This window comes from Osmia lignaria, chromosome 9, assembly GCF_051020975.1.
Source record: "Osmia lignaria lignaria isolate PbOS001 chromosome 9, iyOsmLign1, whole genome shotgun sequence".
Classification (NCBI taxonomy): Eukaryota; Metazoa; Arthropoda; class Insecta; order Hymenoptera; family Megachilidae; genus Osmia; species Osmia lignaria.
The window spans coordinates 9,708,342-9,724,902 of NC_135040.1; the positions used below are offsets into that span (position 1 = coordinate 9,708,342).

A 16,561-nucleotide genomic window follows, 5' to 3' on the forward strand; every position below is an offset into this window, starting at 1 on the left:
GGATCTTCAATATTTATTGGTTTTGTGAGCTTTTCAATAATTTGCTATTTGTTCTTTTACTGTGCAATGATAATTTTCGATAAATGGGAATTTGCGAATTGACCTCCCATTCTAGTGTGGGGGTTTAAAAGGGCAAAAGTAAGTGTAGGGCAAAGTGGAGTGGTTTGGACCAGTTGGTGTACTTCCATTTTTCTTATGTACATATATCCTTTTTTTACAAATATATTTTCTTTTGCAGGAATATTCCTCAAAACAGATGTCTGTTTAATCAACTATCGTAGTGTATATTTCTTTTAACCCCTTATTTGACAGTTTCTTTTGTTCCACTATTTGTCACCCCTCATGACTAGTGCCTTGTTCTAATTTTAAGTTACACGTACCATCATTTGAAATTTGAAGAAATTCCACTAAATTAATGATGCGTGTAATATTTTGGAACACCAGTGTACTTTAATCCTAGTGTACCTCCTGATTCTCCTCTTATATTTCTTTCTTGTACTTTCTTTCTCGATCACCCTGTCTATCATACCAATCTCTGTCTCTTCTACTACGGGTCATGTGTTCATTCATTTCTCACTGTTCACCTGTCACTCGACTTGCCTTGCGTCAATTATTCTCTATTTTCACTTCTGTAATATATTTCTTGTATCTTGTTTCGTTTCAAGCCTTTCCTTCTATCCTATATCACCCTATTTTCTGTTCTGCTTTTGGCTGTGCACATCGATCGACAAGTTTGCCAAATCTCCTTCAGGTCGAGAGATCGTTCATCATAATCTACTAATGCATAATTTTTATATTTCCAATCACGTCTACATTGCAACGTTTTCGAATTGAACGAGCATCGGATGTCATTCAAAGTTTTTCTTCGATTCACACTCTTGCACAATTCCCGCATCGTGCGTACCGTAGAATATCACGCTTCGCGTGTGCCGAAGCTGTAATCGCGTTATCACTGGGAAAACGATCGTGATTCGAAAACCGAACCGAGAATCCAAAGAAACCGATATTCGATCGATAGTTGGAAAGTATCCGCGATTAAACGTGGGTTGGGAGAGGGTTACTTACAACTGTGTTCGAAACCGGGGACTATAGTTTTCCATTTCTCACCTTCACAAACTTCCATCTAATGTGCACAGCTCTAACAATTTATGTATATATATTTAAACATATATATATATATCTACATCACAGTAGTGTTTCTCACCCTGGACACTCACTTACACACAATTTAGACGTGCTTTTAGTGGCGTTTGTACGTTGTGCTATTTTTCAATTCAATATATCTCTATATTCCTATTACATAGACAGAATATAATATATATATGTATACATATATAATACATATCTATATGTGTCTGTATATATCTGTTTAAACGCTATACTCGTATACCCAACTTCTCCTTAGCTGCCGAGCTCCCGTTAGCTCGCTGAAATTTGAAAAAAAAAAAAAAAAAAAAAAAAAAAATAGAAGGTATAGTCGTCGCGGAAATATTATAAATCTGAGCGATTTTTTGAATTTTTCTAATACGTATAGCGCACTCAACGCTATACATATTTCTGCGACGACTATACCATATTATCACATTTGTAGAATAATAACTTTTTTTTCTCTTTATTTTATCACGTAAAGTGTATCTAATTCATAATATTAAAAAAGAGCTTAAGCTAAACGAAGGCTCGGCAGTTAAGTTTTTCCGGGGCGGAGGTAGTTGGACACTTCTGTTTAGGGGACTAGGCATAAATAGAGATAGCCTTGATCGTCTAGTGTTGTTCAATGTGCTCGACAATGTCGATTTGTTTTCCCGGGCGAGCCAGCGAGATTCACGTGAGGGTATGTGTGTGTGGGCAGTCTGCAGAAACAGGTCAGCGTTATGAGTATGAACTTGAGTGCCAAGCTGGACGAGCTGCAGCGGGGTGACCGCCAGCTGGAGACCACCGTCGCCCTCTGCGAGATCCGCACCCAGCTGCAGGAACTCACCAAGAGCGTAGAGTCTTGCCAGAGCGAGGTCAGCGAGGTGAAACGGGACATGGTCGCGATCAAGGTACTGTCGGTCTACGTCCAATCCTCGAGTCTTCTTGCCAATTTTCAAAGACGCAATGTTGAATTTCATCAGATCGTAGACCGTCGATGTTTTCCCGTAAATTTTGACTGGCAGTACAAATCGCGAAATTTTCACCGCGTACCTTAAGCCTTTCTCTCCACAAAAAAAAAAGAAAAAAAGAAATCCAGCTTCCTATATCAAGTTGTTCGAACGCCCCATTACAATAGCGTACAGCGAACTGTCGGAATCTGTATGAATTTTTTGCTAAATTGTATTTCCTAATGTCACGCAGCATGAACTAGATACAGTACAACAGGTGAAAGAAGAGATAGAGGAATTACGAGAATACGTGGATCGACTCGAAGAACATTCTCATCGACGGAAACTTAGACTTTTGGAGCAGGTGATGCTTGTCTTTACGATCAGAATGATTCTTTTTCTCTTTATTTTTTTCCCTTGGTGTGGCAACTTTATTTTTGCATTACCGAGCGTTACGGTGTCTGCTTTTGATGGCTGTTTATTTGTATACGATCATCATCATCATCGTTATTGTGTTTGATTTCTTGTAAAATGTAATTGTTGTGTTAATTGTTATTTATTAGGGGTGTGCGGATACAGGAAAAATTCAGGTTCGGTCGGGATTCTGGAAGTTTATCCTCGCACCCCTATTATTTACCTGTTTGGTTTTGACGATTTTTCTTTGTGCATCTCATCAAATTTTGCAGTAGTTAATACTATGATTTTATAGCATATTGGCAGTTTTTTAATAAACCATTATGACATTGTTTGGCGTGGTTTTATTTCACCCTTTCATCATTATGATTTTTATATCATTTGCTTGTTGTATAATTTATCTTTTGTAGAGTATCTTATTGGTTTTATTTTAGGCAGCCATTATTTCCTTTGCTTGTTTTCTATGATTGTCAAATAATAACACGATACTGATATTTTCAGGGGCTAACGCTTTTCCTGTCGTATGCAATACTGGCAGCAGTTTTAGGGATGTTGCAGTTTGGATACAACACTGGAGTCATTAATGCGCCGGAAGTGGTATGTTTTATCTTAAACAACAATATATAATTTTTGGAAAATTTTCAGTATATCTTCTTTCTTAGTTTATTTATGGTTAATATTTATAGCGCAATAGGAAACGTGTTAAAAATAACGAGAAATGTTATTTAATCTTTGTTTGGAATGTTTCAGAATATTGAAAATTTTATGAAAGACGTGTACAAGGATAGGTATGGAGAAGACATTTCAGACGATTCGGTGAAGAAATTGTATTCGGTGGCAGTGAGCATATTCGCGATCGGTGGTATGCTAGGTGGTTTTAGCGGAGGAATAATTGCCAACAGATTTGGCAGGTTTGTACGATACTGATCTCATCCTATCCTGTGTAATACCGGTAATTCTGCTAGAGCTGAGTACGCGGCGAATTTCATCGATATCTATTTTTTTTCTCTCTGTTTTCATTCGTCGACAGAAAGGGGGGCTTACTGCTAAACAACGTGCTGGGCATCGTGGGGGCGTGCCTGATGGGTTGTACAAAGATTGCTCACTCGTACGAAATGTTGTTCTTCGGACGGTTCATCATCGGTGTCAATTGTGGCTTAAACACCTCGCTGGTTCCCATGTACATATCGGAGATAGCACCATTGAACCTGAGAGGCGGCCTAGGCACGGTGAACCAGCTCGCTGTTACGGTGGGCCTCCTGGTCTCCCAGGTGCTGGGCATCGAACAAATCCTTGGAACGAACGAGGGTTGGCCGGTTCTCTTAGGGCTAGCTGTATGCCCTGCCATTCTACAGTTGTTGCTGCTTCCAGTTTGCCCTGAATCTCCAAGGTAGACCATCAGCTAGTAGTAAAAGTTGTCCAATTTTATTGCAGTATAAAACTTTTAAATCCTTCTCTGAACTTTCCCACTTGCCGACGTATCGATGTTGCCATCGATATAATATCCTTGCGATTCAGAAGCATACGTCTCTTCTACAATCCCATCGTAAATAAAACTTTAACTTCCTTCCATGTAAAAAAGTTTAGATCCAGCTGAGCTTGCTAATCCTTACAAACTCCTCTTCCATTTTATGGACAATACTTTTTTTTACCTTACTCGTAGATACTATATAGGAAAATATAAAAGATAATTTTGATGTCTTTTTTGAGGAACGATCACGCGATTGAATTGTTTTCGAACCCCCTCCCTGCTTCAGATATTTGCTCATTACCAAACAGTGGGAGGAAGAAGCCCGTAAAGCTTTGAGAAGGTTGAGAGCCAGTAACCAAGTGGAGGAAGACATCGAGGAAATGAGAGCGGAAGAGCGGGCTCAACAAGCCGAGTCTCGAATATCGATGACAGAGCTCATATGTAGCCCGACTTTAAGAGCACCCCTCGTTATCGGTGTGGTTATGCAACTTTCCCAACAGCTTTCAGGCATTAATGCTGTAAGTAGCGTGGCGCGCTATAAATTTTACTCTATACACGTTAACGTACTCGTAGGTAGTTAGACGAGTATATGTACACGGAAAACTTTAGCCGTTTAAGTTGTGAAACATCGATTCTTGTAAAGGAAAGGAAGAAAGATGTATATAATATAGCTCGAGAAAATGACCGTTTGTGTTTCAGGTGTTTTACTATTCGACAAATTTGTTCACTAGTTCTGGTTTGACAGAGGAGAGTGCCAAGTTTGCAACCATTGGCATAGGTGCCATTATGGTTTGTATGACGTTAGTATCCATCCCGCTTATGGATAGAACCGGAAGACGTACGCTCCACTTGTACGGTCTTGGTGGCATGTTTATCTTTTCAATATTCATCACAATTTCTTTTCTGATAAAGGTGAGTCGACATTTTTATTATTCTCTTTCTAACTATATTCGCTGTTAATTAAACGTGATCATATTTAAAAAAAAAGAAAAAATGATAATCGCTGTTTAAACAAGTTCGTAATAAATTAATTTGTCATGTAACGATCGAATAGATAACGATATTAGCTTTCGAGATAAAAGAAACAAAAATGAGAAATTTATATTAATTTTATCGAGTCAGATTACTTTGTTAACGTAGAAAGTTGACGAAAAATCAAGATCTCTCAGGACATTAATTAAGCCACAGAGAAACGTGGACTGTATATAGCTATCTCTTTGTGCTTTGTCACTTCATGCACCTTGGCGAGAAAGGTGTATCTAACACTTTGTTCACAGCTGGAGTGCGGCACTGCACCGACAGTGAGAGTTATCACCACTTTTACGTATATAAATATGCATTCGAACAATGTCATTTTAATTTTATCCCTATCATTCATGTAACTTGTAAGGTCTCTCCCAATTCCTGCATGTTATTTCTTATTTGCTATATAGAAATTATAAAATGGTCCGGTATGTGACACATTAACTGATAAGCTATTTAATTAATTACAGTGTTGTATGTTATTCAAATCAAATTTTGTTTATTATTCATTTGTTGATTATTCGATTTCAATTTCTTATTTAAAGAAAAAGAATTTATTTACGTTTTACGAAAAGACAAAGTACTATTCGAGAAATCTTATGTGTCAGATACTAATTATGTCTGCATTTTTATTTATTTGCTTAGGCTTAATGATTGTGCTTCTTATTAACCTTGCCCCATCCCTACCCCTTCCTCTCCCTTTTTTACTAAAACGGCCTCTTTCGTGACTGCCTGGAGGAGACATTTACTCCCTATTATTATTAGTCTACGTTTTGGCTCAAACCTGTCACCCTTTGTCAACATAAAAGATATTCGAAATTTTGCGTAAAAATATTTGTTGATATCGTGTATACACCGAATTGTGTAGCATTTTCGCTTCTCCCACTATTATTACAGATGTTAATAAGTAATCGTAAGAGCCAATTTTCAGGATAAAGATTGCCTTTCTTTGGCTTAAACGTTGATGAAATTCCAAGCAACGTGTCCTGGTACTCCTTGCGTCGAAATTAGCCAGTCATATGCTTGATCGCTTGAAGAAAAAATGTGTTTAATGTACATGTACACTTCCGTTCAAAAATCATAGGACACTTACTCATTTTGACAATTTTTCATTATATAATGTAAGTTATTTAAATTATATAGCTGTACTGTATAAGAAAACAAAGCGTTTAGTATTTCTCGTAGATCTGGGTCACCATTGACCCTGGGTTCGTCATTCGAGGATTAACACAGAGAATTAGTTAGTAGAATAGGTACTAAAATTAACATTTTGATCACTGGGATCTGTATTTAATTTCTTTATATTTTTAATTGTCTCTCTTATTATTCTGTCAGGTGTTAATTTCAATTCGAAAATTTATAAGTTCATAATTCTCAAATCTTTATTATCAATCGTTATTTTATTTTACTTTAAACATTTTAATAATTCCAATGATTTTGTTGTGTCGTTATGAAAGTTCAGTAAGTGTCCTATGATTTTTGAACGGGAGCGTAAATATTCTATATACAACAGAGCACGTTCGCATTGTTGCAATCGCATCATCGCCTTGACACAGGGTTGAGCTGCACAAATTGCATGCCGTAACGTTTAGTTCTTTGTGTTATTGAGGTTTCCATAGGTTTTACGATTTTGTTCACCTGAGACGAGACTCCTCCGGCTGCTCAGGAAAGACGAACACGATTCTACTGCCTGATAGGAGTTTTTCGGTTATGTGCAGGAAATGATTGATTGGATGTCTTATCTGTCAGTTGTATCGACGCTCAGTTTCGTCGTGTTCTTTGCTGTCGGGCCTGGATCCATTCCTTGGATGATCACGGCCGAGCTGTTCTCGCAAGGTCCTAGACCTGCCGCCATGTCTATCGCGGTCCTTGTCAATTGGATGGCTAATTTTTTGGTTGGCATTGGTTTTCCAAGTATGAAGGTAAGGGATTTTAATTACCTTTGTTCGAACGTAACGAAATGCTAATGTACAGTGGTTACTACAAGGTGGTGTTTTATACTAAACGTTGAATAAATCTTCGAGAAAAGGTATACATCAACATACATCCAGAAAGAGTCGAGGCAGTTAAATTTAAACGGTTCTCGCATATTTAAGTAGTTAAAAATGAAGATCTTTGCGCAAGACGATTGACATTTCGCTATTTATAAGTTGACCCCTTCGTGTTCGTTTGTTACAGACTAGCCTTGAAAACTACACGTTCCTACCATTCAGTGCATTCCTAGCCATCTTCTGGATCTTCACGTACAAGAAGGTTCCTGAGACCAAGAATAAAACGTTCGAGGAAATTCTAGCTTTATTCAGGCACGGTAACGACAGGTATGCAATAAACAAACCACTTAATACCATACCTAATACCTACAGCAAATCATTAGATAGATAATCTTCTGTTTTATACTCTTTCTACTTCTATTTCCTCTTCATTTCTTCTTACACGTATTATCGTCAGATCGTTGCACATCAAATGGCTAATATTCAGATGTAAAATATTCAAATAGATCGTTGAAAATCTTTTTATTTGCAACGATCTGATTCTGTAGTTTCGCTCAAAGACAGCTTGTTCGTTTACGTTTGATTTTCGTTTGCCGACGAAACCGTTTGAGACAATCGGTTTGAAAAAGAAGAACAAAGACTTTGTATTCATTTTCTCGTGAATATCGTCATTTTATGCATGATATATTTGTTATCGTATCCGTCCAGGCATCCGCCCGACTACGCTTCAAGATGTAAGACGCGATTTTCTCAACGGAGAAAGAAACTTAATGTCTATTCTTTCTCCTTCGTCAGAGATCTGAGAACGATATTACAGTACACTCGCGATCAAATCAGGCTTCCCTAAAGAAAATGACAATGCCCCAGGGAATACCTATTTCCTTTATATCGTCATTTTCCCTAGGAAAGGCTGACATGATCGCGAGTGTACAATCCTCGGATACCTGATGAAGCTGAATGTAATGCTGATGAAACGTTGTGAATACTTCTCTTCCATCTCAAAAAGTATTAACGTGTTAATTGTCATCGGGGTCAATAATTAGCAGCATCTAAAATTTAATACAATTGACATTTGGAAAGAAAAATGAGAAATATAAATTTGAATAAAATGATGTTAATCATCGTCTTAACTATACAGAGTTGCCACCTTATTATGTAACAAAAATTATTTATCATCTCATTTTTTTTCTACCGATTCAATTGACATTTCTGATAAAACCGAGAGAGGTGGCGATTCTGATAAAAAAAAAGTCGTAAAGGTCTCAAAACTACCACCATGAACATTGTACGAAACAATCGTTCTTGCAATTACATTTCCAATACAACAATTATAAATTGTAAATTTACCTCAATATACTCCACATGCAAATCATTAACAATTATTGATTGTCTGCACCAAAAATCATGTGTAGGAACATTCACAATAGCGTGAAATTGAAATCTAAGGGTATTGTAACAGTGTATAGAGTTTTGAGATTCATGTAAATGATACATCAGTAGAAAGGTATCGGTAGATCAATATCTGAGATTACATACACACTTGTATGACGCCATGAGACGTGTTCATGGTGATTGTCGCATGATTGTATAGTAATAATTATTGTTTATAGTAGAATTGCTGACAATCTTTCTTGGTACTTATGTTACATCGAACAAAAGTCTTTTTTGTAATTCGAAGAAGGTACAACATTGTTCTCGTAGATTTCTGAGTTCAATTAACAAATCGACCAAACGACACCATAGGGATCGTTGGATAAATTATCGTCATCGAAACTGCGATCGTTTGTTTTACCTTCGTATTTTGATTCATCTAAAATTTTCATAAGTTACTATGGATTATATTGATTTGTAAACCTGTGCTGAGTAGTGATGGGCTCAAGTACTTCGCACGTATAAGTATTTCAAAATAGTAGACCCAAATCCAAAGACAAATTTGTAAGAAAATATTTTTAAAAAATTAATTCTGTGCCTCTTCTTTTTCTTAATTGAAAAATTATTTTTCGAAAATCATGCTACCTCCAATTATTGAAATCATATCTTTCCACCACTTTTCAACTAGGCGCGGGAAAATATTCAAATTTAAAATAATAATTAAGAAAGCGTAATAAAATAAATAAACATTTCTAATTACGTGTGTAATTATTGAACTTGATCTCATCATTAACGTCGAGCTTGAAGCTTCATAGTCTTATTGTTACGTATTTCTCCCTCTAAGGCCAAATGGATATTATATTTATTTGTTTAGTATATTGTACATGTATTATTTCAATAAATCGTTATTCTAATGGTTCTGGTAAAATTGTTTAAGCTGAACTTCCGTATTTAATACGATGAACTATTTCTACATGTCGTAATTGTGCTTTCTATGTTATTTGGAGCAGGAGCAGCTTGCGGGACAGCAGACTTTATGGGTGAGTCAGAAAAATAAGTTCCCATGTTACTGTGGTGGCTTCGTTACGATCTCTATACTATAATATATATACATATATATATATATACAAATTTCTGAAAGATTACTTGATTGCATGAAAAATCAGTTACCAAAGACACCACTAGTCGTCTTTAAAGAAAGGATTATTTTTTAGCGATCCTTTTTCTTTACTTTTGCTTTCAAACGTCGCATAAATAATCTGCAGTAGACTCTTAATATCTGCCCGTTCGCTAACTATCCACAGAAACCTATAATATTACCCTCACATGTACTTAGCACACCTAACTATATTTACAGCTCAGTATTATACGTTAGGTTTGTGTTGGGGACATTTGTTAAGTATCCGTTTCTCAGAAATTTCCTCCTTTACAGCCCCCAGTGGGGACGATTATCGAGAGTCTACTGTACAAGTATTTATTAAATTCAAATTCCAAGGTGAAATTTTTTGTCGAATTTAGAATGTTCTAAGAGAAAAATAAATAAGTAAAAAATAATCCTGTCCCTGCCTATTTAAGTGACTACCATTAAAGTTCGGTCTAACAGCCTGGCATGTTGAAACATCTTTACTTACTATCAGCTCCTCGTGAGCCTCCATTTTCATGCGCTATTATCCAGTCAGGCTAACTTTTTTAATCGTTGATAAAAGAAAAGACTATAGTTGCATGGAATTATAACTCTCGAACAAACTGTAATTGTTTCAGTTTTTTTTTTTTTACGTTTTTCTGTTGCGAAGATACATTTCACAGTTTCTAATAGTTCTTCAGGGCTATTATGTGATTGATACCCTCCCTCAATGCTTTTAGCGATCTCTCGTGAATATAAAGAACTGAAAACAGAGCAATTCCTGTGACCTGTTTGTTTGTTTTTTCTTTTTCCGTTTTTGGCAAGGTTTGCTAACATAACAGCCCAGATTTAACTCGAATACCACCATCCCTTGGAGCCTTGTACTTTTGAACAAAAGCATGCTCCTCTTTCGTTTTTTTCTTTTTCTTCGATTTTTTTCCGTTTCTTTTTCCTTAGTCTGACCCGATAAACCCGATCAATGTTCGACGACAGAGCAAGCCTTGAGAATAATTTCTTCATGTCGATAGTTGGCACGAGTTTATGGCGCTGTACTGTGCGACTGCATGTTAGTGCTTACATTTTACTGTTTGGCGTACAAATCATTTCTCAGTTGTTATACGAATTAATAGATATATATTATACGTTTTATTATTCGATTAGGCAAACGCAGCAAGAGCCGCTTTGCAAACATATCTTCCGTCATCGTTCGACCGATAACTAGAACAAATAGAACAAAAATTATTTGGAGAAAATATAATATATACATACGTAGATGAGAAAGGGAAATGTTAACGTGGAGCATTAATGAAAAATCAATTTTGCGTTCACGTTCCCTCGTTTGATCAGTGCAGCTCTTGATAAACTCGCAAGCTACGCATTTATTTCATTCTTTTTTTCATCTCTCTCTCTCTCTCTCTCTTTCTCTTTTTTTTCAATCCCATTTATTTTGTTTCCTTAGTATGAATTACGCTGGAACAAGGTTTTGCCGAAACATTCGATGAATAATCAGCTTCTCGTTATGAATGAATTCTTATTCGATAGCCGGTATTTATTCGTTGCTTATGATTTAGTGGAATTTTTCATTGAATTTGTTCGTTTCTAAAACAGCAGTAAACGCTAGTTGAGATTAAACGACATAGAAATTAGTTGACAATAAAAGGCCACATTTTTTCTCCTTGTCTTTTATGATCGAATGAGTGCTACTTATCAATTTTATGATTGTGTATGTTTCACTTTTACATGTCAGTAAACGCATTTGTGTGATCTCATCAACACATACATACATATAATACACATGTATTTAAAAATCGCTTTGGGCAAATTGCGGTAAACTTCTATATCGTTAAGGAGTTTTGTAATTCTCTTGATTTTCTACAGCTTGCTCCATCGTTAATTAGTAAATTAGTACGAAAAGATATATCTGTCAATTTTGAGCAAGCTGTATGAGGGATTTATTAACACGTTGACTACTGTACGCCTTTGGCCAATATCTCAAATTTTATTTATAATCGTATTATTAAGAAATCATTCGATTTTTAAATATTGTAAAAGAAATTTGTTTGCATTTATCAGTTTGATAAAATGGTCTTTAATAGAGTATCTCTATTGCGGCAGTCAACTTGTTAAAATCATTGGGAATCAGTTTTTTTTTTATCATACATTCTTTCTGTCAATTACACTAGATCATTTACATCATTGTTTCATTAAATCATCTCTGGCAGAAAATACTATTAATCATTCATGCGACACAGTGTTGGGCAATATTTAATGCAATTCACGATCGATCAGTACAACCGCAATTAAGGATTTAATTAGTTACTTAATCATCGATTGTGTTAATGATTAAATTAGATGATTAATCGGTAATTGAGTTAATCAACTCTTAACGGACCAATTATGAGTTTCTTTTATAACAATTACTAAGAATTCGATGGAATTATTAAATTTATTTTGTAAAAATATTTTGTAAAAATGGGTCCTTCATTTTCAAATATTTTTCAAATGCATAAATTATCACATACTAATTTTAAAAGAAGAGTAGTATATTCACGCTTTTTTGTGATTGATTCCTTTTAACTGATGCCCAATACTTACACGATAGAAATAGTTTACAATATAGAAATCACATCGATAATATCAATAGTTATCAGGCTTTTTGAAACAAGTTGTTCCTAGTTGAAGACGTGTGATCACGAGATCTTAAAAACGTTCCCCAGTTACAATTGTTATCAACGTATGCGTGTAGAAGCGAAATCTTTATAATAACGGTGGTAACTAGGGTTTCTCTGAAAATTGAACGAAAACGAATCGAGGCTCGATCGCCATGTAACATTATTATATTGCAGGGAAGAGGAGCTCGCCACTAACTCTAGCAAGGAGACCGTCCTATCTGACGCCACCACTGCCAACCATACCCACGCTACTGACAAACCATAAGAATAATAATAAACAAATAAAAAATAAAATCTATGTCAAGAACATCATTCACTAAAGAAAAAAAAACAAAAAAAAACGGAATACTATATTATAGATTCAGTCGATCTAATCGAATAATTGTTATCGGCAACGATTTTTAGCGTACTCGTAGCACACAACTGCTATAAAAAGATGTCATTGTATCACTGACTACACACACGTTTACGACTAAAAAAAAAAAAAGAACAACGTTTCTTAATTTTTCTCTTTCTTTTTGGATAATTCCCTAATACTACAATATTATATTTAACGAACGAATATTTCGGCATCACCGATAAGATCGTATACATACGTACATATAATATACATATATATATTCTATGTTGTAAAATAAATCTGTTTGTTTATTTAATTACCGGTTTTAGTTCTCTTCCACTCGTATATACGACCTCGACGTGGAGTCATATATATGTATATTTTTTTTTTTTCTTCATCGTTGGTCAAGCTTTTGACCCAATTTTCGTTTACCTTGCAGGAAAGTCAATTAAGAATGTTCGTCACGCTGTAGATCGAATAATCTCGCAGCAATCTTTATCATTTTTTTTCTTTTATTTTTATTATCTATATGATAACGCGAGTGGACTCTATGGACTCTATGGACTCTGTTTTATTTTGAAAAATGAATAATATTAAAGTTCCATAAACACGCGTAGGGGTAGATAAGAACGTATCTAAAGTCTACTACACAGGCCAGTGAATCACTGTAATCCAACAAGGCTAGAAACTGTGAAATGAATTTAAAAAAAAGGTTACGAATAGGCAAGAAAAGGAAAAGTAAAATTGAAAAAAATTCGACTAATGGTAGCTTTGCAAGGGTGTGATGATATCCTACCACAGAGCAATGACAAAGATCATTTTTAATTATCGTAATTATATGTTTTAAACGGGGTACGTCATAAACATTGAAATTTTCAAATTCAAATCCAGGTCTATTAGGATAAAATAAAAATTATGAAAAAAGACACGGATATGTATAGTTACGTTGACGAGTTGTATTGCTAAGCCGCGAGGTACCGTACCGTTTTCTCGTGGTACGAGCTAAGTCGGTGCATGTTGAATCGATGCCCTCGACGAAGATCTGGAATGTAATAAAGTGGCGGAAAAAGATTCAATAGACATGTATGAAGAAGCGGAAACTTGGACAAGTCGCGTGATGTTTTGCAGGAGCATGCTAAACTGTGTGAATGCATTAGAGGGACACATACCGCCAGCAGAGAGTGCAGCCCTGATGGTGGCCGAGGAGAAGCCACATCCTGATTCATGTAAGGCTTAAAAACCTGACCAAAAATCATCTGACCACAATATCATCTGTCGACATAGTCATTTTCTATCTTTAAAACAACAAACAATTTTTTCTGTACAAGGTATGAGTTTTGAACCATTTCAAATGATTTGTCAGAAAGAGTTATAAATTTTATTTTTTGTTGAAAAGGTGGGTCATCTTAATTTTTATAAATTGAACCATAAACACTCGCGATGAAATTAGGCTTCTACAAGAAAAGTAGTGACATCCATGGGAAAGTGACGATTTTTAATGGCATAAAAGTTTTGCAAAATAACACTTATGGTATATCAAATTAAAGCTTAAGGCTAATTAAAAATGATTGCACTAACCCCTCATAAAGTTTCTTAATATAAAATAGCCGGTAGTCAATTAAACTGATAACTGATTTCTTTTCTCTTTTAATTACGAAAAATTGTTGAGAACCTAGATATTGAAATTTATAGATAATTGAAAATTAATTAATTTTTCCTGATAGATAATTTGAAATGACTCTGTACATACATGAAAACCTGCTATTTTTATAAATTCACAAATTTAAGTTAATCTGGTATAATTAAAAAAAAAATTGTTTGTTACGTGTCGCTTTATTCTCATCCACCTCTCATTGTGCATGTCATCTATTGCCATCTATGTATGTTTGTAAAATTATATTTATTTGTAGTTTCATTGTGATACATTCGTTTTGAATTTATTTGCGACTATTATTTTCTTTCTGCTTTCAGTATGATTCAAAAGTGCAGAGGAATCAAAAGTGCTGATTATATGAAAAAAAAAAAATCAATAATCAAAAATATTCTATTGCTGCTTCGCTACTACAAGACATAACAAGTGGTCCTAGCAAAGAAACAATATCACATTAGTACTTATAATATATTTTCGTATTGACAAATTTCGAAAATTATTAGAGGAGTGCAAGTGAACGACACGATGTCCAATCGTTGATGTATCATAAATAACTAATACCTTAGAAATCCAAAATTTAATCGTATCAATATTTTTGTAAGCATTGCTACAAATTTTCATTGGAATCCCAGGAAAAGTTAATCTCTTAAATTACGAAGAATGCAATTTATTATTTAAACCATATTATTTTTTTTTTGTCAAGAAGAAAAGTAATTGAATCAAATTCACTGTCACTTTATGCAACTCTTTGCATTTCATTGGTCATAGTCCAAATTTTTTAGCTTCTTCTTTTCATGAACTCACACTGCTTCAGCCAAATACTCACACCATACACTTGATTGAAAGTTGAATATATAGTTGAAGTAATTTTCTTTCAATATAGAGCTTATATTTCTGACGATGTTGCAAAATATGTGAATAATAGTTATTGTAAATAGTAAATATAGGATATAAGATGAATTTCATTGTAATTATTATTTTTTAATTATAGTCTAATAAAGTATCAGTATTATAAGCTCTATGATTTCCATCGATGTCTCTCTCCTGTCATCTATGTGTGTAATATGTATGGTAATCTGTTGTCCGATTATATACATATGTATATCTAATTCTAGTCAATTCTAAGTACTCTTATCATTATTCTAAATAAAATTGGTAGATATATTGTCTTCATTTCTAAGAAAAAAAAATATATATATACTTATGCGCTATTTAACACTGGCCTTTGTAGTAGTTTCAATGGAGGTAGGCCATTTAAGGATATGCAATAACACACATGGGTCGTCATAGATCAGTTTATAAAATGCTATAAGGCATAAAAGAATAAGGAGTGTTGAGAAAAACATGCAATGATTATAAGAACAAATTGTTATCCACATTAATATTATTTTTTTATATGAAACTGTAAAACCGACTTGAAAAATACTAAATGCAGTTGGAGCATGAGTGGTGTTGTAATGTGGCATGTCAGCATGAATGTAATTTCATTTATTTGGATTAAAAAATGAAAGAAGAATTCTGAATAGTTTAATATCAATTCTCATGCACTTTCATTTCAATGATTTTTTTTTCTTATCCTTAAGCTTATCATTTATACGAGAAGTAACATTAAAAGACATTTAGGCAATTGATTTAAAAAAAAAATTTTAAATAAATTGTACACGTGCTTAAGATAATTGAATGCTTTTCAAAAGCAATTATTTCACTCGCTGAACACAACATTTCAAGGTATATCAAATGTATCCATCATTAACTCTTGAATGATGGACAGCTGAAGACGGGTTTTGTAGTAATAAATTTCAAAAAATTTAGATAATGTTTTTTTTGATGAATTTTTACGTTCTTATCGAGATTGACCCATCTTCGACGTATTCGAGGGTTAATAATCATAAACACACTGCACATGTATAAAACTTAAGGAGTTATTATCATTATTCTATTTTCCAGGTGTTTATAAAACATTTTTTGGGAATTAAAATTTACTGCACGGAAAAAGAGAAGAGAACGAAATTACTTTTTAGCTGATATTTTAATAACGAATTAATTTCTTAGGATACCGATGACACAAACAATTAAATTCATTTATATTTATGTATCAGAACAATTAAAATTCGATCTCTAAGTTCAGTCTCAAAGTCGAAATCAAGGTACAGGTATATTTTTAATCTTTTTTAATGCACAAACTATCATTTCGTACACAAAAATAAAATATTTTATATAACAATACTAACAATATATTAATCTTGTTAAAAGAAACTCATACATAATAATATAATCATTTATCGAAGTGAATGAAATATTTTACTCACTATCACAGAACGATCTAACAATAGTAGTAATTGCTACATAACTGGCTGTACAGTAACTAGTGGTAGAACCGGAAATGGGGTGATTCTGCGTGAAAAAATAAGTCGAAAACTTAGG

General features: G+C 34.3%; 1 protein-coding gene across 15 annotated transcripts in view; it reads left to right on the forward strand.

The window, feature by feature from the left end:
• Glut1 (Glucose transporter 1) overlaps positions 1-16,561 on the forward strand; it is a 33,573-nt gene that overhangs the window by 14,946 nt on the left and 2,066 nt on the right. For 3 of the 15 annotated variants that reach the window (XM_034334345.2, XM_034334337.2, XM_034334449.2), the window contains 11 exons: positions 1,850-2,042; positions 2,335-2,445; positions 2,997-3,092; positions 3,246-3,406; positions 3,526-3,885; positions 4,253-4,484; positions 4,666-4,878; positions 6,687-6,911; positions 7,168-7,307; positions 9,359-9,391; positions 13,615-13,712. In XM_034334345.2, the coding sequence (XP_034190236.1) occupies positions 1,850-2,042; positions 2,335-2,445; positions 2,997-3,092; positions 3,246-3,406; positions 3,526-3,885; positions 4,253-4,484; positions 4,666-4,878; positions 6,687-6,911; positions 7,168-7,307; positions 9,359-9,391; positions 13,615-13,712 (1,862 nt within the window). Of the gene's footprint in view, positions 1-1,849; positions 2,043-2,334; positions 2,446-2,996; positions 3,093-3,245; positions 3,407-3,525; positions 3,886-4,252; positions 4,485-4,665; positions 4,879-6,686; positions 6,912-7,167; positions 7,308-9,358; positions 9,396-12,320; positions 12,441-13,614; positions 13,713-14,457; positions 16,285-16,561 lie in introns of those variants that run through there. The other 12 variants (XR_013062822.1, XR_013062820.1, XR_013062821.1 and 9 more) reach the window with 12 other exon arrangements.